The following is a 23,833-nucleotide window of genomic DNA, read 5'->3' as shown; positions in this document are numbered from 1 at the left end:
AACTCTAATAAACTTAAATAATTATTTTGAAGGGAACGGTAGCATAGTGGTTCTGTTACTGGACTAGTCATCCTAGAGGCCTAGACTAATGATCTGGAGATATGAGTTCAAATCCCACCACAGCAGCTGGGGAATTTAAATTCAGTTAATTAAATAAATCTGGAATAAAAAGCTAGCATCATGAAACCAGATTGTCGTAAAAACCCATCTTGGTTCACTAATGCCCTTTAGGGAAGGAAATCTGCCGTCCTTACCCGGTCTGGCCTATCTGTGACTCCAGACCCACAGCACTGTGGTTGACTCTTAACTGCCCTCTGAGATGGCCCAGCAAGTCACTCAGTTGTCAAGAAGACGGCTCACCCACCACCTTCTCAAGGGCAATTAGGGATGGGCAATAAATGCTGGCCTTGCCAGCGACACCCACATCCCATGAATGAGGGGAAAAAAGAGCTTGGGAAGATCAGAATTACAAAACTGTGAAGAATGTGACTTTAAATTGCAAGATGCTACTTTTCAAAGCTCAGTCAGGACCCTCCGTGACTGAGTTGTATATTACTACAGGAAACTCTCTAATAACCGGCAAAATTCTCACTCCGAAAACTACAGTATACAGTCGTTTATAAGTTTTGTTTTACTGTTAAGTAATTAAAGAGTTATGGATCACCCTCAACTGGCATTACTGTACTTAATCAAGCATCTTCCACCATCCATTTAACACAACATTCTGTAGGTGAGTACCCAATTATACTGCACATTTCTTGATTTTTTTATTTTTGTTTGTTAAAAAATAGCCTCGGTAGATATACCTCTCCGTTATCCGGAATTTTTAATCAACCGGCAACCCGTCGGTGCCGGATACCAAAGAGTTTCCTGTACCTGCCTTCAGTAGTCTTAATCCTGGATGTGCGGGAAAGTAACAATACAGCATATATTTTATCTAATGTACAACTTGTATGTCAGGATTATAATGCTGCCACAGAACTAATTATAAAACTTTCTTTTTGTAAGAAGTACCACACACACGAGGCCCACTAGATGGAAGTCTATATGCCAAAGTGAAGAAGAGAAGTCCCAGCACTGCCACAGCCAACGGAAGCCCATCAAGTGTCGTGTCTGTCCACTGTGGGCACACCTTGTCTGTCAGCACCGATTCGGGCCACTCTACTGCTTCAATAAAGACAGAAGACCACAGTGTTAGCACGAAGCAAGCTCCTTCACAGGTAGAGAGGGAGCAGTTGGATCGGCTTCTCAGTGGGTTTGGGATGGCCGCAGTGAAGAATATGCACAATGTGACACTACAGCCTGGGATGTCTTCGCAGACCCGCTCCAATGGCCGCTCTGTATCTAATGAAAGGGAGACAGACATTCTAGATGACGATGACATATGTGAGATGAATAGGTTTGCCACTTTACCAAGAAACATTCATCATGCCACCCATCCTTATACTTTCAAAGCGAGCCATCACTCACCAGAACGCAGAATACTTGGATATAGCCATAGTCCTGATGGAATTCGAAATGACGTCTACTATAGGCCTGATGTAACGCTGGAGAGAAGACCCATGTATGAAAGAAACGTACCACAAATGAATGACATGGGGCTGGAGAGCAGGCCACATGATCCTTATGACCATGTGAAAAACATAGACACCGTTCACCATCAGGCAGCTGTATTGGAAAGAATGAACTACCAAAGACCACGCAATGAAGTACTTCAAGTGTACTCGCCTGTGTTTCATCAGTACCCCTGCACGGAGAGAATGCCTCAAGGTCCTATCCATAGAATAAGGCATCGGGATGATGTCCGGAGAGATCATGACATAGAAACAAACAGGAACCGGCTAATTGATTACCATCAGATAGAAGGCCTTCTAGATGGACAGCACGTACAGTTTCTTGAGCATGATCCTTCAGAGATTATGTCTCACGGTTGTGCCTGTCGTAACTGTTCCTTAAAAATATCAGAAGAAGAGATTGAGAGATCTGCAGCAGCTTTTAACACGCTTAAACTGGATCATGACTCCTTGTACCAGCATCATTGTCCGCCTGAAACAGATATGTGGCAGCATGACCATTTGAAGCCACATTTGGTAAACCACCCTATAAGAAATGGGCAGTCACCTCAGCCAGTTCCTTTGCTGATGCCTGCACATTCATATAGCCAGTACCCAAGAGGACACGGATTCAGCTCATTTAGTTATAACCATGTACATACAAATATGCCAATACCAACACAGATGGCGCACACATATTCCTCTCAGATTTCACCCTCATCGCGTGGACAGCTTCAGAGAAGTATGGAAGGATCTCCTGAATCGCTCGCTCATTACGTAAGGTATCCAGAACTAAAATACTGCCCAGATTATCCACAACATTCACACTGTAGTTGTCCATATGACCATTATCAAGAGCAACACTGTGCCAACAGAAACTGTGAAGGCTACCCAGGTGGTCCACTCATGTCATCCTCAGTGCTGGGGCCTTGTACACAAGGCCCACAAAGGCCTGGTTCCACGTCACCAGTGGGTCTGAGTTTATCTCAGGTTTCATCTAGAAAGCCAAGCATTTGTGACCGAGCAGCAAGAATAGCAGATGAAGGTCAGCAAAGCCAAGAAGCTGCTCTTCCACACCAATCAGCTGGTAAGTAGAGATCGAGGTCAGTTGTGTCCCTTACCAGTTTGTCATTGTTCCGATTCATTATAAATGCTTCTTTGAGGCTTCATGAGGATCTCTGGCTAACAAACGAGATTCTAAAGCAACCAGGAATTTCCCACATCTAAAATCCTAGATCATTTATGAACACCTGATTGATTTGTAATAATACATTCTACTGGGTTGATGCGAACTGTTGGAATAGTGTGGAACTACTTGCATCGTGATTGACCCATGGGGTGAAAATGTTATTGTGAGGGTTACAAAATATGTCCCACGGGTTATGTCACTTAAGTTAAATGAAAGCAATCATTTGGCACGTGAAGCTAGAAGGTAAGACATTTTTGGAACAGGAAAAGGCCATTTGGGCTCAACAAACATATAATATTTTTTGCTAATCTCACCTCAGCTACTAGCATCCTCGGCATATTCCTCAATCCCTTCGCTCTCCAGAAACACATTTAGTTGCCTCTTGAATCCATTTATACTGTACTGCAGTGGCCTTCCCTGGTAACTTATTCTACAAATCTATTGCCCTTTGTATATGTAAAAAAAAGTTGCTGTTGGCTTCTCTTCTTGGGCTAGATTTTCCAAATCTTGAATATGATTGGGTGGAAAATCAATTTGAAACGTCCTTATTTTTAATTGGTGTCCCCTGGTATTTAAACGCTTCGCCAAAGCCAACAATTTGTCCAATTAACTTTATCAATCTCCTTCATAATCTTGAAAACATCAGTCAGGTGATCTCATCGTCTTCCTTTTTCAAAGAGAGGAAGCCCTTCCTTTCCTCATAAATTAGATTCCCAGTACTTTGGTTATTCAGCTCTATCCCCATTGTTGGTGCTCACTTAATCTTCCCCTTTGGCTGCAGTCACTTGTCCGTGCTGGAAAGCTTCTTTCAGTCCAGCGAGCGTGTCTAGGTACAATTTGCTGTGTGTGTAGAGCAGCAAGTTAGAATGCCCTCTGATGGCCAAAATTTTAATTATATCCAGAACATCAGAAATACCCTTCTGTATTCGTGCCAGCCTTTTACCTTTAACTCTCTGAGGACATTCTGACTCCCTGTTGTGGTGTAAGTAGCACAAATAGTTTAACAAAACACACAATGTTTCACTGGTACTACTAACCAAAAAACAGTTATCTTATTCTTTTGGCCTCACCTGTTATGCTGAATAAATAGAAAAATGTCAAAAGAAATTACTGCAACCTGGTTTCATTTACGCCAGTCTTATCTCAAGACCTCCTAGTGGTATTTTACCCAAGTGCAGCCAAGGTTTATAGACTAAAGCTTCAACAAACTACATCTATATAGTATTAAAAATCTTGCGCAGGGTGCACCTTTCCTGTTCCCAAACCTTGCTTCCTCTTGTCATTATTTTTACTTCAACATCTTCTATTGTTATTTGATATGTCAACGGTCCCTATTCAATTTTGCTAAGTGAACTGTCACGGTGTAGTTCCACGCTCTGGCCACTAGGTGGCTCTGTGGAGCGGGTTTCTCAAGTGTCTCTCCCAACTCCATTACCAGCTTGTATACATAAACATATATTTAGCAACTGACCATAGGCAATTTATTAGCAACTATAATCGATTCATTGCAGCACAAAGATTGCTGCTGAGGGCTGTGATTCCACCGGGTACAACTGTGGCTGGAAACATGTTATAATGGCAAAGCTTAAAGTAAGGTGTGCAGTGGAGGCGACAATGGAAACCTAAAAGGGAAAAACCTCAGTGATATCACCAGAATATTTCAGGCACCCCCTTAATCTGTCCTTGAGTTGGAGTCGCTTACTGTGAGATGAGCCCTCACATACGCGCTTAGAAATGACTTTGGCGATATGAGCTTAATGCAGTCATATGACGTTCCTCTGGCTGCTATTTTAATACTGGCATTGACTCGCTTCGAATATACGGCTCACATTTAAGGAATGGTCACCTAGATGAACCTCTGAGCCATCACCCGGGAAGAGTCACCGGCCTAGAAGTTTGTCTCTGACGGTAGTGTAAAGCGGGCAGTATCAGATCAGCCGCCCGTTATACACCGTGCCGGATATTCAGTTCCTTTGACTGGAACATCAGGCACTGCGTATAATGGGCGGCCGATCACTGCCTGAGACGAATTTCTAAGCCTCCATCTTCAGGGCAGGATAGAAATGGGGAGAAAAAAAGAATTCACTAGCCCATATCAAATAACTCATCAGAACAGACAGAAATATTGCTTATGTTCTTGCACGCCATTCGTGGCGTTACAAGTCGTAATTATGTTAATAAGAAATTGTTGAAGAGTTACCTGAAATAGAGGCATAACAAAGTAGAATGACAAAGGTAAAGCACTAAGCACATGTTGCCCTCACTCCTCTGTTAGAAGTCCACCTCAACGCTGATCCAGTATCCCGGGGAAAAGAAACTTCTGTGTCCCACCTTCCTGGAGAACTTCAGAATCCAGAGATTCTGAGAAGACACCACCGAGAAGCCATGGTGATCTGTACCTCTCCATCCAACATGACTGAACCATCGACTCCTGTGTACACAGGCAGCCCTGTGTCTAATACGGAAAGGTACGTTCCTCTTTACTGTCACGCTGACAATAGAAATGCACGTTGAAACCGGATTTGAAATGCACTGGAATACACATCGGGGCTGTCTGAGAAGAGAGTGTGGAAGCTCAGGCAGGAAGGGAGGATCATTAACGAGATGCTGCCCTCTGTCTCTTCACTATGTCGAAATGAAGAGTCATTATCCATCTTCTACTCCAACTCACTCTTTCAAGGGCATCAAGACTGTGGGGCTCCTCAGTCCTTTCAAACCTGAGCTTGACATCACCTAACCACAATTTCTTAACTTACCTTATCTTCTCTCCTGCTCTCTTCAACCATGGTGGCATCCTTCTCTATAGACGTAAGCCCTTTCCCCAGGGCTATTCTCAGTAAAATTGTCAGTGAAGGTGGGTTTCCTGATTGGCAGCCCTTGATGTCCATTGAAATGCCAGTGTATTTGGTGCCTCTTTTTTTGAATGTGGGGAATAACAGATGTGAAGCGAGGGGGGAATAGTGTGAAATTAATATTTTTTACATAATGTAGCAAGACGCACAGCAAACTTGATGGCAGCGCACAACCTAATTTGACCAGTTGGATAAAATAAACCTCAGATTTAATATTGGGATCATTTTAGGTAGCTGCAGCTAAATCCATCCAATTGTTTTATTTTTTTGACAAAATGCGAGATTATGTAGCAGCTAGACCCACGCAAATATAGCGAAATATGCAGAATACGCCAAAAATATCAAATTACTTCTGATAATACCTCCAGAGCATTCAACAGCCACATTAAGCAAGCCAGAAAGTTAAGGAAAAAAATCACTAGTGGTTTATAAAGCGATGCCTCAGAGACATTAAGAATTACCAGGTGAAAAGTATTAAATGACCAGTACCCAAGGGGATAAAACATTTGTCAGTGTTTTTTTTCCTCTCTGTGATAAATATATGTCCTGTTCAAGGTGAAGTGTGACAACTCGGGGAATAATGGGCTAATAATTCTGCTTCTGCGCTCCCACGACATGCCGACAGTTCATATTGTGAGAATCATACACTCCCAGCCCATGATTTTCTGTCCATTAATCTTTGACGGTGTGTGTGTGTGTGCGCGCGCACACTTTCAGGATAACGTGCTCCTGTCCTGTGCCGGGAGGACAGAAGCAGGTTGTTTACCCCAAGACTTTGGCGGTCAGATTGAGCAGCCTTTTCTTGTCCGTGGCTGTTCTCGTAGCCTAGAAATTGCTGTTGGTGGTAGTACAGGAAACTCTTTATTATCCGGTACCGACGGGACTGGCGTGGTGCCGGTTTATCAAAAAGTCCGGATTGCAGAGAGGTATCGTTAAAAGGTACGAGAGCTCCGTACACAGCAACAAATCCAGGCTTCCCTGTTGCTTAGCAACATGTGCAGGAACTCCGGCCACAGACCAAGCGTCCCTGTTGCTTAGCAACAAGTGCACGAACCCCAGTTACACAGCCACAGATCCAGGAACTGCCACTAATATGAAGTAAAACTTACCTGAACCTACTCCTGAATTTTGCCGGTTAACAGAGCTTTCCGGTTATTTAGGTGCCGGTAAATCGAGAGTTTCCTGTAATGCCTAGCACGTTTTTATAGCATTCCTCTGTCCACCTTTTTTAGCAGAGGTGTTCAACCGTTTGAAATAAACGTGTCCGCGCCCCTGTTAAAACAGCAGAGGGGGACAATAAAAGGGTGGTGAGCAGTCACCCACGAATACGACCACCGGTCATTTCTGGGCTAATGGTGCCTAAACCTAGTTAGACGAGATCCGTTCTTAAGAGGTGTTGAAGCCTCGGGTTTTTCAGGGATAACAAGGGAAGGGTGATGTGGCTCAAGAAATTGGCAGAATTAACTCGATGGGAGTGCTGGCTCCCTCCTTATCCCACAGCTGCTTCTGCTCAGCTGAGAATGGATCACATATGTGGCAGATGGAAGAGTTCCCCGGGGATAACTGTAATAACACCGGTTTTTGGCACTCCGCTGGCCATTCCAAAGACTGACTTTCGGCATTTATGTGGCTGCCTGTCTCTTGGTCATATATCACCTCCTCTGTCCTAAATACTTCAGCTGCCTAATTAAATGAGTGATAGCGTGAGGCCCTGAAAACTGTTCTCATGTTACACGGCTGCAATTTGCGCCCCCCCCCCCCTTCCAGGCACATTTTATCATCTGAAAGTTATGTTGGACTCTCTCATGCTCCTACTGAGGCACAATATCCGCACAACACATGGGCCCCTTAAGAAACAAGGGTCTGACAATGCTGCACCGAACACCCATTAGTGCAGGTCTAATGATAGATATCGGGGGGGAAGAAACAGTCTACGGAATTTGTCTCCTTAATCGACAACAACAAAAACTTGTATTTATATAGCGCCTTTAACATCCCGAGGTGCTTCACAGCAGCGATTATCAAACAAAATTTGACACCGAGCCACATAAGGAGATATTAGGGCAGATGGCCAAAAGCTTGGTCAAAGAGGTAGGTTTTAAGGAGTGTCTTAAAGGAGGAGAGAGAGGCAGAGAGGTCTAGGGAGGGAATTCCAGAGCTCGGGGCCCAGGCAACAGAAACATGGCCGCCAATGGTGGAGCGATTATAATCAGGGATGCTCAAGAGGGCAGAATTGGAGGAGCGCAGATATCTCGGAGAGTTGTCGGGCTGGAGGAGATTACAGAGATAGGGAGGGGCGAGGCCATGGAGGGATTTGAACACAAGGAATTCAAAAGTTCTAATCCTAAATCAAAAGATGTACTTTCCCAGCCCTAGGGAGCATCTGTCTGTCGTGCGTGTTACTTGTCTTCTGGCGATAGATGCCAATGCAGTGCTAGGTGAAATACAAATGCTGTGCTCCATCAGCACCCTTTCCCCCCCAATCATCTCTCCTTGCCCCACATCCCCAACCACCCCCCCCCCCCCCCCCCCCGCCCCCGAAGGAGCAAACTCACACTGGGGTATGATTCCAACCACCTTCTGGTGCTTCGCCCAAGTGGTCATTGTTCATACGTCCACCTAGACAGTGAGCTGCCGACAGGCTATTCGACTAGAGAGGAATCGGTCCTGTCCTCACCCGATGCCTCCACACACACCTGCTTTCTCACTGGGGTTTCGTAAATGTAAGCTTTTTCTTTTACTGTCACCCTTTATCTTTTTTTTTATTCGTTTCTGGGATGTGGGCGTCGCTGGCAAGGCCAGCATTTATTGCCCATCCCTAATTGCCCTTGAGAAGGTGGTGGTGAGCCGCCTTCTTGAACCGCTGCAGTCCGTGTGGTGATGGTACTCCCACAGTGCTGTTCGGGAGGGAGTTCCAGGATTTTGACCCAGCGATGATGAAGGATCGGCGATATATTTCCAAGTCAGGATGGTGTGTGACTTGGAGGGGAACTTGGAGGTGGTGGGGTTCAACAATTTGAAGGCGGGCAAAAAAGGAAAGAAAAACCAGGATAGAATGACCCCATGTGGCTGGAAACCGTTTCATTTTAGATCCTATCGCACGAACGTGTCTGTTTGGAGGCTGAAGGCTCAGTCAAGGCCCGCACACGGCTGATTGACAGCTCGAAATAGAGCGCAAAATTGCAGCAACATTTACAGTACTTTATCTGTGTAATTAAACTGAATTGAAAGCAGAATTAGGGATCTTTTTGTACGTTCGGGTTATTTCAGAAGGATATTGGAATTAAATAAAGAATGCTGTGGTATCCTGGGGCTTTTGAGATGTCACATTCTGTCAGTTAAGACAACACACAGCTGAAATTTGCAACCCCAATCTGACAGGTCATCATCGAAACTGGATTTAAAATATTATTCTGTTGCCTCCTCCTCTTGTCACATCTGCATTTAATTTGCACCGTGGCAGTTCCCAGAGACTGGAGCATCTGCTGCAGTCAGCAGCGATTGGGCGGCCCACTCATCCAGCAATTACATTTGAACCAACTCACACCACCATACTTCACAAAGCCAATTAATGTTTGCTTCTTTACGGCAACCTGATCCTGATCCACTTGTACTTCTCAATGTGGTGACTTTTTACTCAACCCATCCCTCCTGCAATTGGTGATTCATGTAGATTACAATTTTGCAGGCACCAGGAGCCCTCCTGTATCTCATCCAAGTGGCCATTGAGCGTCAGCACAATATTTGAATGGGTGGGAAGGTTAGCACAGCAGAGCCCTAGCCCTGTCCTCCACACACCGCGTGTGCACAGACCCTCCTCCTCCTCCACCTCTTCCTCCTCGTCCTCCTCCTCCACCTCTTCCTCTACCTCTTCCTCCTCCTCCGCCGCCCCCTCCTCCTCTTCTTCCTCCTCCTCCTCCACCTCCACCTCTACCTCTTCCTCCTCCTCCACCTCTTCCTCTACCTCCTCCTCCTCCACCTCTACCTCTTCCTCCTCCTCCACCTCTTCCTCTACCTCCTCCTCCTCCACCTCTATCTCTTCCTCCTCCTCCTCTTCTTCCTCCTCCTCCGCCGCCTCCTTTTCTTCCTCCTCCTCTTCCTCTTCCTCTGCCTCCTCCTCCTCCACCTCTTCCTCTCCCTCTTCCTCCTCCTCCACCACCTCTTCCTCTACCTCTTACTTCACACTCCTCCTCTTCCACTTCCTCCACCTCCACTTCCTCCTCCTCCTCTTCCTCCTCCTCCTCCTCTTCTACCTCCTCCTCTTCTACCTCCTCCACCACTTCCTCTTCCTCCTCATCCTTCTCTTCTTCCTCTCCCTCCTCCTCCTCTCCATTCTCATCCTCCTCTTCCCCCTCCTCCTCTTCCCCTCCTCCTCCTCTTCCCCTCCTCCTCCTCTTCCCCATCTCCTCTTCCCCTCCTCCTCTTCCCCTCCTCCTCTTCCCCTCCTCCTCTTCCCCCTCCTCCTCTTCCCCCTCCTCCTCTTCCCCCTCCTCCTCTTCCCCCTCCTCCTCTTCCCCCTCCTCCTCTTCCCCCTCCTCCTCTTCCCCCTCCTCTTCTTCCTCTCCATCCTCATCCTCCTCCTCCTCTTTCCCCTCTTCCTCCTCCACCACTTCCTCTTCCTCTTCATCCTTCTCCTCCACCTCCTCTTCTCATTTGTTGCATCCCCACCACTGACACACTTGAAGTCAGCTAACTCAACAGAGACCACAGATTGAACCTGGAACCTTCCTGTCTGGATAGCTCGGTTCCACGTCACACACTGCGTCACTTTTTACTTCAACTTCCGTTGCATTTTCCACTGTACTGATAGCCCACAAAAGAATGGGAAGATGCAATTGAGTATATGTGATCAGCCTATCTATAAAATATAGAATCTCACAGAAATAAACTGCTATTTCCCTAAATTTGCAGTAATAACCTCAGACTCATTGATCTGCAGTCTATCCACATGACCCCAGACTCCGACACCCTCCTCCCACCCACCCAATGTATCATTACATTTATTCCTTTGAGTAGAGAAGATTAAGGGGTGATCTAATCGAAGTGTTTAAGATGATTAAAGGATTTGATGGGGTCGAGAGAGAGAAACTATTTCCTCTGGTGGGGGGAGTCCAGAACAAGGGGGCAGAACCTTAAAATTAGAGCCAGGCCGTTCAGGGGTGATGTCAGGAAGCACTTCTTCACACAAAGGGTGGTGGAAATCTGGAACCCTCTCCCAAATGGCTGTGGCTGCTGGGGGTCAATTGAAAATGTCAAAACTGAGATTGATAGATTTTTGTTAGGTAAGGGTATTGAGGGATATGGAACCAAGGCGGGTAAATGGAGATACAGATCAGCCATGGTGTAATTGAATGGCGGAACAGGCTCAAGGGGCTGAATGGCCTCCTCCTGTTCTTGCGTTCCTAAATTTAGTGCCGTAACTGTTAGCACAAAATAGATTGGTAATTAATAAAAGCACCCTTAAGTTTCACATTACCTATTATAAAAAATACTCCGAGGATCCTGAGGGAAATGGGGGAAGAAATTATACTGCAGAGTGGATGTGTGCTGGAGGACTGGACAATGGCCAATGTAATACCCATTCTCAAAAAGGGAGACAGCTACCTGGGTAATTGCAGACCAGTCAGTTTAGCATCTGTGGTAGGGAACAAAATGAAATCACTAAATATCTAGATGAAGAGAAAATAGTTAGAAGCAGCCAACGTGGATTTCAGAAAAGATGTTGCTTGACTAACCTGGTAGATTTGTTTGAGGAGGTGTCAGATATGGTGGATGGGGGAAATGCAGTGGATGTGGTGTACAGGGACTTTCAGAAAGCCTTGGACAAGGTACCACCCACACAGGAGACTACTGGAGAAGATTAAGGGGTAACATCAGTGGCTGGTACACTGAGGAAGAAGGGTCCCACCTAGGGGGTGGGTGGGCTCCAGGTTGGGATTGGGCCTGGGCGTCCCATGATGAGGGGGCAGCTTTTCAATGATATAAAGGCCACTAGCTCATCTTGTTTCCAGGAGGTGGGGGGGGGGGGGGGGGGGGGGGGCGGGGTACCCCAGGTGTCAAAGGTCCATTTTTCAGAGCCCTACCCTCTGACCCTGCGAACTTCAGCAGGGTGGGTGTGCCCACCCATGCATTTTTGAGGCCTTTGTCTTCTAATTCTTTATGGTGGAGTCAGTGTAAACAGACAGTGGGCTTTATGTCTTCTCATGATTTTTTTTTAATATACCTATCAACAGCACAGGGACAGCAGAAGGTGGACCTACAACACCAGTCCAGCCATCTGCGGCTACTGGGCCAAAATGGACAACCCCACCTGGAACAGAAGCAAGCCTTCAGCCCCCTGTCTCTCCTGTGTCAGGAAACAGTGGCTCGCCTGTCAGCTGTCATAGCAGTGCGAGCCCGAGAAGCCCAACAGATCAGCAGCCCAGCAGCCAGCAGGTCAACGGGGTCGAGACCTACGCAGTGCCTGGAAACCCAGTGAGTGTACATCAGACATTGACCATTAACACTCAGTTAAGTCCGAACCAAAGCAAAAGAATCGATGGTTCCAACGGGCCTTCCACGCCATGCAGCCCAGCTTTCAAAGGCTGTCCAGTGGAGACCTTCTCAGATCACTGTGTCTCTATTACACCTGGGAATTCAACCCTCATCAGATATCCACCAAACGTCCCTTGTTTTGTTAGCCTGCAACATCAACCACTGCCACCGGATATGGTTGCTCTACAGTCCTGCCAAGGAAGTCCAGATTCACAAGCTCCTCCGACTCCTGCCTTCCCAGTTTCTACGCCCTACTATACTCCTTTCTCTCCTTCTGAAGTATTCACCTACCAACCAGGGAGCTCGCCATGTCTGCAGCAACCACCTTTACCAGAGAAACGACGCATGTCTGCCAGCCATGGATTGGCCAACGGAAGATCTTTCTCTCCCCCGCCAAGAGGTGTGCAGGCTCCCAGTGAAAGTACCACACATCACGTGACGTTCTCACCCACCACTTTGGACTTCGCTGTGCATTCATTGACCGGTAAGCAGTCACATTATGTACAGGCCGTGTTGAGCAATTCTTTAAAAGGTTTTGCTTTGGTATCACTTTCATTCCCATACTCGGGCGATCCGAAAGGTCAGGGGTCATGGACTTTGACTGATGCCATTTGGGAATCAGCTGACTGGAGATGGAATTGTGATGGGGTGTGCTAACCATCTTAATTCTCTGACCTCCATCCAGAAACAGATGTAGTATCTCAAAATTCTGGTGACTGGTCTAGTGGTCCAGCTAGAAGTGGATTAAACGTACCCGCCCTATACAATGCAGGCATGCTCAGCAGCCGACCGATCCCCTTATGAAGTAAATGTACATTATTACAGGCTAATGCACTGTAGCCCCTTGACGTATTTAACCGTTTTGAGATGAATAGACAACCTCATGCAGGTAGCTTTTTTTCTGTGTTGGCTTGGATCAGCCGTCCTCAACGTCTACAATGGACTGGACTGGAAAGTCACTGTTTGCAACCTTAGTGTCCTATTCGACCCTGAGCTGGGTTTCTGAACCTCATATTGTTTCCATCACAAAGACCACCTACTGGTGTTACGATCACCCGCCCTTCATAGAACCCCCCGCTCTCCCTGATCTTCATTCCATTAAAATCAAAGGGATGAGAGTCGGGCGGGTTCTATAGCGGGCGATCCACTCTGCCAGATCACCACCCAGGTGGTGAAGCCCAAGTGCACTGGGCAAACAGCAGGCGGTTGTGGGGACCACCAAGGGTTCCAGACAAACAGTTGTAAAAGTTTCTAACGTGGCTCCTTTTGATATGGGGACTGTGGGGGGCAGCTTAAGTTTTCTTTCAGGAGGAGAAACCAGCATCATGTCCCCTCTAGGCCCGGGTGTCTTCTGTTGAACTTTCCGGCCGATTCGGCAAGGTGGGAGCAGCCCAGATGAGACCCAGCCTGCCAAAACATGCAAATCATGGGATTCCCACCCTTGACCATGCGATCTTTGGCAGGGTCGGTGGCAGAGGCCAGGATATTATGGGGAACTGATAAGGTAGATAGAGAGTGACGTAATAAAACTCACTACGCCCTTGGTTTGAGTATAAAGCAAGGCTTTAACCAACTTGTTTCAGAACATGGAGGTCTAGTTGTACTTCACTAGTTCCTTGTCTTACAAAATGTCCCTGACAAGCTGGGGCCGACGCCCGAGTATTTATACTCCTTGGACGGCGCCACCAGCTGGCCGTCCAGTGTTATTTCACGAGTAGTTTCTTGATGAATGATGAGATTTATAACAGAGAGAAACTATTTCCGCTGGCTGGGGAGTCTAGGATTAGGGGGCATAGTCTAAAAATTAGAGCCTGACCTTTCAGGAGTGAAATTAGGAAACACTTCTACACACAAAGGGTGGTAGAAGTTTGGAACTCTCTTCCGCAAACGGCAATTGATGCTGGATCAATTGTTAATTTTAAATCTGAGATTGATAGATTTTGTTAAAAAAAAGTTTTAAGGGATATGGGGCAAAAGCGTGTATATGGAGTTAGGTCGCAGATCAGCCATGATCTCACTGAATGGCCTCCTCCTGTTCCTGTGTCAGGGGCGAGTGCATCTTGGCACTTGCGCCAAGTTACGCCGCCTTGCAGATTTTCGAAATGTTTTTCAGGTTGTCAATTTTCCCACTTTCTGACGGGCCAAACACGATCCCTCTAAATACGAGCAAAATAAAATGCAAGCAACTTTGTTTGAACACTTTGAACATTTGCTCTCCTTGTTCCCTGCAGATGGACATCAGGAAAACCAGATCAATGCCAAGTTTGTACAGGACACGTCAAAGTTTTGGTATAAACCAAACATCTCCAGAGACCAAGGTGAACTTCGATGTCTGAAAGAAGACAATTGTTTTTTGTGCATTTGGCGGGACAGCTGGCAGTGACCAGGATCCAGACATTCTCCCACACTCCTGTCGTACAGAACTCCTGACCCAGGGATAATCCTACAGATTCACTTGTTCCAGAGACAGTCATGGCTCTTGAAATTGTAGCTTGGGAGACATGTGGATGAGCGCTGAATGAGCTCACCTAAACTAGTCTCTGCTATTTTAGTGGCGGCTCAAACCCATTTGAAATATTTGTGAAGCAGAGTTAGCAGGAATCTTTGCACTTTGGAAGGAGCATTCCTAATTTTAATATTGTCACCAATGTTAAATTTTATACCGTGTGAGGTAGATTTACCTGTACTTGGAGGCGGTGCATGAAGGGAAATCTGGTAGGGGCGTCGCCTGCCAATAAAGACCTTCCCAACCGATTTTCCAACCACTTAAATTACCAGCGTGCCATTCTTCAGACCCGATTTCCCTCTACCGCGTGGGGTGCCAGTAGGGGTAGAAGTTATGCTGCAGCTATACAAAGCCCTGGTTAGACCACACCTGGAGCACTGGGAGCAGTTCTGGGCACCACACCTTAGGAAGGATATATTGGCCTTGGAGGGAGTGCAGCGTAGGTTTACCAGAATGATACCCGGACTCCAAGGGTTAAGTTACGAGGAGAGATTACACAAACTAGGGTTGTATACCCTGGAATTTAGAAGGTTAAGGGGTGATCTGATTGAAGTTTTCACAATTTTAAGGGGAACAGATAGGGTAGATAGAGAGAAACTATTTCCGCTGGTTGGGGAGTCTAGGACTTGGGGGCAGAGTCTAAAAATTAGAGCCAGACCTTTCAGGAGTGAAGTTAGGAAACACTTCGACACACACAGGGTGGTAGAAGTTTGGAACTCTCTTCCGCAAACAGCAATTGATGCTCGATCAATTGTTAATTTTAAATCTGAGATTGATAGATTTCTGTTGACCAAAGGTATTAATTGATATGGGGCAAAGGCGGGTAGATGGAGTTAGGTCGCAGATCAGCCATGATCTCATTGAATGGTGCAACAGGCTCGAGGGGCTGAATGGCCCGCTCCTGTTCCTATATTCGCTGTGCCCAGGCAATCCTTTGCAGCCAGGAAGAAAATCGGTTCCTACGGGTCTTTCTGGAGGGTTATGGCTCACCTCTGTCAGCTCCACAGAATATACTCAAGGATAATTACCCGCAATAATGGGAATGTGGAGCTACAGAGGGCAACAGAAAGCTGGTAGCTTTGTTGGTCATCAGACTCTTTCCTTCTCATTCTGAAGGGATTGTGTCATTGGAGTAGAAATGGGACCTCGTTGTGCCCATTTTATGGGCGTAAAATGGGCGCAATAAGGGCCAATTTCAGTGACCCATGTCCTGTGGCCCAAGGATGCCTGAAAGACGTTCAAACTTATATTGGGTCGGCCCATGTTTCAGGTGACCCTGGTGGCCGACTAAAACAGGTGATAGGCCCCTTACGTTAGTAAATGAGGGGCAGCTGCCAGCAAAAGGTCTTTTTTTTAAGAAAAATTATCGAAAAATATTGCTGTGGAGCCAGGAGGAGCTGGAGTGCTCCCCCGACTCCACAGTACGAGCGATCGGCCCCTCCATCCCTCCCACTTACTTACCTCAGGGCCACGGCCGGCGAGGCAAGCGGCCTAACATTTCTCTATTTAAAATGGTTGAGCTGCCTGTGGAAAGGAGACCAAATAATGTGAATTGGGCCCGAGGCCTAATCTTGGGCCTACCGGTTCGGCACTGAAAACGGGCCATACTCAATTTTTACCTCATCGTGTTGAGGAGTTTTCAGCTACAGTCCACGGCCTACGCCCAGGGCGAAAGCTGCCTCACTAAGCTTTACGTAGTACGATTAGCCATTTCCTTTCCGAGTGCACAGACATCAAAATGAACCGTGTGTGAGAATCGTATTTAAATAAAGTTCTGAATATTAACATGGCACCGGCTACTGTGTGCCTTCTGCCGTTGCTGAGGTGAGAGAACGAGCAAAAGTACACAGCTCTTTCCCAAGTGTGGATCACGAGATCCTGGGCTGCTGCTTCTGGTGAGCATTTTGGGATTTTGTAAGTGCCTGTGTTTGTAAATAGCGGCTGAACCAGCTCAGCAACTTCAAATAGTTTCTTCATTAGATTCTAAACAGACTTCTGCAGCAACTTCCTGTTGTTGTGACACTGGGGTCCTTTTTCAAAAATAGCCTGGTGGGAACAGCCCGTTCAGTGCTTGTCGACATGGAGAAGGGAACAAGCCATTCTGGACACAGTGCCATAGACAACAACACAAAATCATGTTGTTCCTGTGATGAAATATTCCATTCATCACTGCCTGTGACTGTGGTTGGTTTCAGGTTTCAGTTCCCTTACCTCAGTTCCGTCTCCTCACCATTGTATTGTATATTGTAATGTATTGTGTGTAGGGCTCCGCCCATACCTGGCCCCTATGTAAGCAAGCTCAGTCTGGCCTCATATCCAGTACTGCAGACCTCCAGATGGAAGATACCTCTCTCCACTGCGTGTTACCTTCTAAGTTAATAAAAGCCTTGTTTTGTTTCGCTAACATCGAGTCTCAGAATTATTGAGGCACATCAGTTCCTTAACATTTTATAATCAGACGATACAGGGAGGTTGCAAGGGGAGGGGCTTGGGGGGGGGTGGTTCCATGACCTGTAGAAAGCTCCCTGATAGGCAATTTGTCTCTCACCTGTAACCTCCAGCCTTCCTTGCCCCTCTCTATTTTATCATTACCACTATGGTCATTGCTCCTTTGAAAGGAGGCAGATGAAACGATTTCTGTTCCATTGATTTCAACAGAAATGAGAACCAGGCGGGTTCTGCATCGATCCACTCCGATCCGCTTTGCTCCGAACTGTTCCGCTCTGATCCGCGTTGATCCGCTCTGATCCGCTCTGATCCGCTCTGATCCGCTCTGATCCGCTCTGATCCGCTCTGATCAGCTCTGATCAGCTCCGATCTGCTCCGATCCGCTCCGCTCCCCTCCGATCCACCCAAGCAATGAAGATGAAAATGACTCCCCTGTGTTTCGAAACATCTTCATCAACAGTCTTGCCTTGAGGAAGTGGTGGTGGGGAGGGGGTGGGAGAGCTTTGTAACTGTTATCCATTTTTCTGGTCTTATCAGATCACTCTCTGTTGGCCTATCACAGCTGATGCTGTTAATATAGAAATCTAAATCACTTAAATAAAGAAAGCTAACATCTAACGATCTGATCTCTTCAATTCGCAGCTATTGCCCTTCTGAAAGACCGAGAGCCTGGCTCATTTCTTATTCGAGACAGCAATTCATTTCAGGGGGCGTATGGCCTTGCCCTCAAGGTGGTGACGCCTCCAGCTAACTTCAGTTCCCATAGCAGTAAAGGTATGTTTCAAATACTGTCTTCTGTCTGGGTTAGATCGTTGACATTTTGGGTGTATTTATACTGCAGCTACTGTCCCAGTCTGAAGCCGCGAGCTTTTGTTTTTATTCATTCACGGGACGTGGGCGTCACTGGCAAAGGCCAGCATATATTGCCCATCCCTAATTGCACTTGAGAATGTGGTGAGCCGCCTTCTTGAACCACTGCAGTCCGTGTGGGGAAGGTCTTCATTCATAGCGGTTTTGATACAAATGAGTGACTTGCTAGGCCATTTAAGAGTTAAGAGTCAACCACATTGCTGTGGGTCTGGAGTCACATATCGGCCAGACCGGGTAAGGATGGCAGATTTCCTTCCCTAAAGGACATTAGTGATCCAGATGGGATTTGAGCTGCGACATTGGTTCCAGTGCCTCCTTTACACTGCCAGGCTCCAGTTTGAATTCTCTCACTCCGTGCGTGTGAACTTAGGCAAGTGTGGAACACCCCTCCCAGCGGATCAAGAGTTTTGTGGGTGTGCAGGGAGCGGCTGCACTCTCAGTACATTTAAATAAGCTCCGCATGAGTTTAAAAGCTGACGGAGGGATTCCTCTCCCTCCAAACACGGATTTAACACCTCACTGGAGTTATCCTAGCCAACGCCAACTGGTGTGAGGCTGTCTCTCCTGGGGAACCCCTCGCCTCCTGAATGAGTTTGGGACCCAATTCTGTAGATATACCGCAGAATAAAAGTTACGTATAAACACACTGTTTAATTGTTTTAATGAAGAATAAGTCAGCAGCTGCTTGATGGGCGGCACACTTTAATTGGCACCTGTGGTGTATGTAACCTGTTCCACCTTAAGAGAACTTAAGCCTGTTCCACCTTAAGAGATGTACTACTTTCTCTGGCTGCTGTATACGTAATACCGGTGGTGACCACCGGTATATAAGCACTGTGTAGTAAGATGTATTGCAGATAGTCCTGACCTCCAACCAGTAAAGACCTGTTGAACTTTAAGCTTGTAGCCTGTGTGTTATTAATTACAACTAGAACACACAGACTTTACAGTGGCGACGAGTCAGATTCTTACCCTGCGGCAGTTATATCCACGGCGGCTTCGTCCACTGAACGGACGTCGAAGAGAGGTTTCCACCCTCATTACCCTGCTGGAAGACACGTCGCGCGGCAGACATCGAGAAACCAGAGGGCAGAAGACACCCTGAACTCGAAGCCTCCATCAGCGGCTGTCAGCTATCTTCTTTCTACCTCGGTAGTGGGTAAGCCGGGCAGCGACGCGACCAGAAAATCGGCCACGTTGGCTGTACAGACGGGGAGGGAAGACGGAGGAATAAGGGCGGTGAGATCGATCGCGACCGGAGATAAGGGCCGGGCCACATTCGGGCCGAAAGGCGCAGCGCGGGGACATCGATCGCGGCTGGTGATAAGGGCCGGGCCGCATTCGGGCTAAAAAGGCGCAGCGTCTGGGGGCAACTGAAGGCGCGAGAGCCGTGGTGAAGCGGAGACAGCGTCGGGGGAAGGGTGAAGACCGCCAAGCGCGGGAAAACTGCCATTTTGTAGGCGGAGGACGAAGAAAAGAGCGCGGAAGCCGCCATTTTGGATAAAAATTAAAAGAAATTAAATTGCAACGATGCCTAAACATGGGAACATTAATACCTTTGATAGCGACATCGAAGATTGGGCTATGTATGTAGAACGCATACAAAATTATTGTAAAGCAAATAAAATCCCAGATGCAGAGAAAGCACTAACATTATTAAACTTAATGGGTGCGAAGACATACGGGCAATTGAAACACCTTGTATCACCAGATGAACCGGCGGATAAGACGTTCGAGGAGACTGTTACTGTCCTGAAAAATCACCTAAACCCCACGCCGCTGATGCTAGCGGAACGATTTAAATTTTACAGCAGAAGGCAGCTGAAGGATGAAAGCAATGCTGAATATTTAATGGAATTGCGTAAGCTAGCAAAGTACTGTCAATTCGGAACAAGATTGACAGAGGCGCTACGAGATAAATTTGTGTGTGGGTTATTAAAAGAAGATACACAAAAGCGATTGCTCGAGGAGAATGAGCTGACGCTTGAGAAAGCGGTCACTATGGCAGCAGCACACGAAGCCGCAGCGAGAGGCACGGCAGTAATGCAGCTACGGTCACCGGAACTCAGTACAAATAAATTGGGTTTGAGTACTGTAAAATGTTATCGTTGCGGAAAGACAACGCACGATCAGAACCAGTGTTGGTTTAAAAACCAAGAATGCAGAACGTGTGGCAGGCTTGGCCACATAGCTAAAGTATGCCGGTCAGGAAAGAAGACCAGCAACAAAAAGTCACCGCAAGGAAAATACATAAAGGTACACAAGGTGACAAAGAACAGTTCGACCGAACAGAAGTCAGATTCAGACGCTAGCAGTAATGGACTGGGTAGCTTAAGAGTACACAACGTTGGTAAGGATGCAGATCTCCAGACAATTTGGGTCACCCTTCAGATAGCAGGAGTCCAAGTAAAGATGGAATTGGACACTGGATCGGCATTGACGGTCATGAATAAGAAAGATTACAAAAGGTTATTCCAACATATTCCCCTACGGGATACGGAGATTATATTGAAAACCTACACGGGGCAAAGAGTGTACCCCGTCGGAAAGATAGAGGTAAAAGTGGTCCACAAGGGCGAAGAAAGCCAAGTAATGGACTTATATGTGCTGCCTGAAGGAGGTCCACCACTACTGGGACGGGAGTGGATTAGGAAAATGAATATGGACTGGCACTCCTTGAAGGCACTAACGGTAGATTCCGGGGAAACAGATGTCAAACCTAAACGATTGTCCAGAATATTGGATGATGCTAAAGAGGTGTTCCAGCAGGGACTGGGAACACTGAGAGGAATTATGGCAAACATCAAGATTGATGAACATGCACAACCAAAATTTTTTAAAGCCAGACCGGTACCCTATGCAATACGACCTACTGTAGAAGCGGAACTGGAAGCGCTAGAATGTTCAGGTGTACTGTCTAAGGTAGATTGGAGTGAGTGGGCTACGCCCATTGTTCCCGTTATGAAACGTCCTTCGAGCAACAAGCCAGGAGAACCAGGGAAGGTTCGCATCTGTGGAGATTTCAAAATCACCGTTAATCCGGTGCTTCACACGGTGCAGTATCCGCTTCCGCGGATTGAGGATATTTTTGCTTCGTTGTCTGGAGGGAAACACTTCACACAGATAGACCTGACGCAGGCGTACTTGCAGATGGAGGTTGAAGAAGAGTCACGCCAATACCTCACGATCAACACGCATCGAGGTTTGTACCGGTACAATAGACTGGTTTTTGGAGTGGCATCGGCTCCAGCAATTTGGCAGAGGGCCATGGAGCAGGTATTACAGGGAATTCCAGGCACACAGTGTTACCTGGACGATATTCTGATTACAGGTGATGGTGATGAAGAACACCTCGCAAACTTGGAACTGGTGCTCAACAGACTGAAAGAGTATGGACTTAGAGTTAATCGGCAGAAATGCGAGTTCTTCCAGAAGCGGATCTCGTACTGTGGTCATGTCATTGACCGGGAGGGGCTTCATAAGTCTCCTGACAAGATAGAGGCAGTTGTAAAGGCTCCCGCTCCGGATAATGTCTCTCAATTGAGGTCGTTTCTAGGATTGATTAACTATTACCATAAGTTTCTACCGAATCTATCCACGGTACTGCACCCGCTGAACGCTCTTTTACAGAAGGGGGTACCATGGGAATGGAGCGAAAACTGTAAGAAGGCATTTCGCAAAAGCAAAGAATTGATCACCTCCAGAGGAAGTGTTGGCTCACTTCAACCCGACACTGCCTATTCGGTTGGCTTGTGATGCTTCTCCATATGGTATTGGGGCAGTACTCTCACACAAGTTGCCAAATGGCACGGAAAGGCCAGTCGCGTTTGCATCCAGATCATTGACCTCCGCTGAGCGCAACTATGCACAGATCGATAGGGAGGCTCTCAGCCTTGTATGGGGAGTGAAGAAGTTTAATCATTACCTGCAGGGCCAAAAATTCACACTTCTGACAGACCATCAGCCGTTGGTATCCATTTTTAACCCTAAGAAGGGTGTTTCAGTGATGACAGCACAGCGTCTCCAGAGATGGTCCCTTTTCCTAGGGGCACATCAATATCAAATAGAATTCAAAGGTACAAAGCAGCATGGCAATGCTGATGGGCTGTCGTGCCTGCCACTACCTGAAGAAGAAGAAACGACGAAAGTTGACCCTGTTGAGTTATTTCATTCGACCATCATCGAGTGTTTACCAGTCACCAATGCAAGTATTGAAAGGGAAACCAGGAACGACCCGACACTGTCCAGAGTCTACGAGGTGACAGTGAAAGGATGGCCAACACGTGGTGATCCTTTGTTACCGGCATTCTCGGCAAGGCGAGACCAGCTGTCCGTCTGCCATGGTACTTTGATGTACGGGACAAGAGTGATTATTCCTCCCAAGTTAAGGGAAAGAGTTCTAAAAGAACTGCATGAAGGTCATCTGGGGGGAGTTAAGATGAAAAGTCTTGCTAGGGCTTATGTATGGTGGCCGGGTATTGACCAACAGATAGAGGAGTTGACGAAAAGCTGCGCTGGGTGCCAAAAAGTGCAAAATGCACCTCCGATCGCACCGCTACACCCATGGGAATGGCCTTCAGCCCCATGGCAACGCGTACATATTGACTTTGCTGGTCCATTCATGGACTCCATGTTCCTAATTGCGGTGGACGCACATTCCAAATGGCCAGAAGTGATCAAGATGAATACCACTACTTCAGAAAAGACAATTGCGGTGTTAAGAACAATATTCGCAAGGAACGGATTGCCAGAACAGATCTGTTCGGACAACGGACCACAGTTCGTGTCGGAAGAATTCCAAAAATTCTTAAAGAAGAATGGGGTGAAACATTATACCTCTGCCCCATATCACCCGGCGACAAACGGGTTGGCCGAGAGATTTGTCCAAACATTCAAAAAGGCAATAAAGGCCATGAACGATGATCAGATTCCGCTACAACACAAGGTGGACAATTTCCTAATGGCATATCGAAACGCCGCTCATGCAGTGACTAACCAAAGTCCTGCCATGATGTTTTACAACAGGAGGTTGCGGTCCAGGTTGGACTTGTTAAAACCAAATGTGCGGAGGGAAGTGGAAAACAAACAGTTCCGGCATATTAATAACAAGTCCACGCGAAGTTTCGAAGTAGGACAACCAGTGTTGGCAAGGGGCTATGGAAACGAAAAATGGCAGCCCGGAACAATTCGGACCAGACAAGGACCTCTGATGTACACAGTAGATATTGGTAACAATGTGATAAGGCGTCATGCGGATCAATTGGTAGAATCAAGAGCAAGAGTCGAACCCATGGTTGCGACAGAGACAACTGTGGAAGACGTTAATGAACCTGAAGCATCTACCTCGGCAGGGACTGTACCTGATGATGACGTCCAATACATAGGGAACCAACAAGCAGAGTCACCTCAGCAACAAGAATCAGAGACCACTGAAAGGCGTTATCCAGACCGAATCAGAAGGCCTCCTGAGAGACTGAACCTTTGAACTGTTTATACCTGAAGTTATATATGTATATATGTTATGATGTTATGTTAAATGGGGATATGACTATTAAGCTAAAAAGGGAGGATTGTGGTGTATGTAACCTGTTCCACCTTAAGAGAACTTAAGCCTGTTCCACCTTAAGAGATGTACTACTTTCTCTGGCTGCTGTATACGTAATACCGGTGGTGACCACCGGTATATAAGCACTGTGTAGTAAGATGTATTGCAGATAGTCCTGACCTCCAACCAGTAAAGACCTGTTGAACTTTAAGCTTGTAGCCTGTGTGTTATTAATTACAACTAGAACACACAGACTTTACAGCACCCTTGGCATTAGCATTGCTAATAGTGCAGTTCTGGCACCAACAACCTTCAAATGAATCCCATGTAATTAAG

The 23,833-nt window shown here is 46.8% G+C and overlaps 1 protein-coding gene across 2 annotated transcripts in view; it reads left to right on the top strand.

Annotated features, from left to right (window-relative positions):
• Window positions 1–23,833, top strand: part of LOC147097048 (tensin-2-like) — a 333,523-nt gene that overhangs the window by 289,138 nt on the left and 20,552 nt on the right. The window contains exons 18-22 of one of the 2 annotated variants that reach the window (XM_085972811.1): window positions 1,012–2,640; window positions 5,018–5,210; window positions 11,828–12,612; window positions 14,360–14,446; window positions 17,725–17,856. In XM_085972811.1, coding sequence (XP_085828937.1) covers window positions 1,012–2,640; window positions 5,018–5,210; window positions 11,828–12,612; window positions 14,360–14,446; window positions 17,725–17,856 — 2,826 coding nt within the window. Of the gene's footprint in view, window positions 1–1,008; window positions 2,641–5,017; window positions 5,211–11,827; window positions 12,613–14,359; window positions 14,447–17,724; window positions 17,857–23,833 lie in introns of both variants that reach the window. The other variant, XM_085972810.1, reaches the window with a different exon arrangement.

The sequence above is a fragment of the Somniosus microcephalus genome, chromosome 33 (assembly GCF_052327205.1).
Source record: "Somniosus microcephalus isolate GS21.2 chromosome 33, FLI_Smic_1.0, whole genome shotgun sequence".
Taxonomy (NCBI): domain Eukaryota; kingdom Metazoa; phylum Chordata; class Chondrichthyes; order Squaliformes; family Somniosidae; genus Somniosus; species Somniosus microcephalus.
This window is presented reverse-complemented; position numbering and strand designations above follow the sequence as displayed.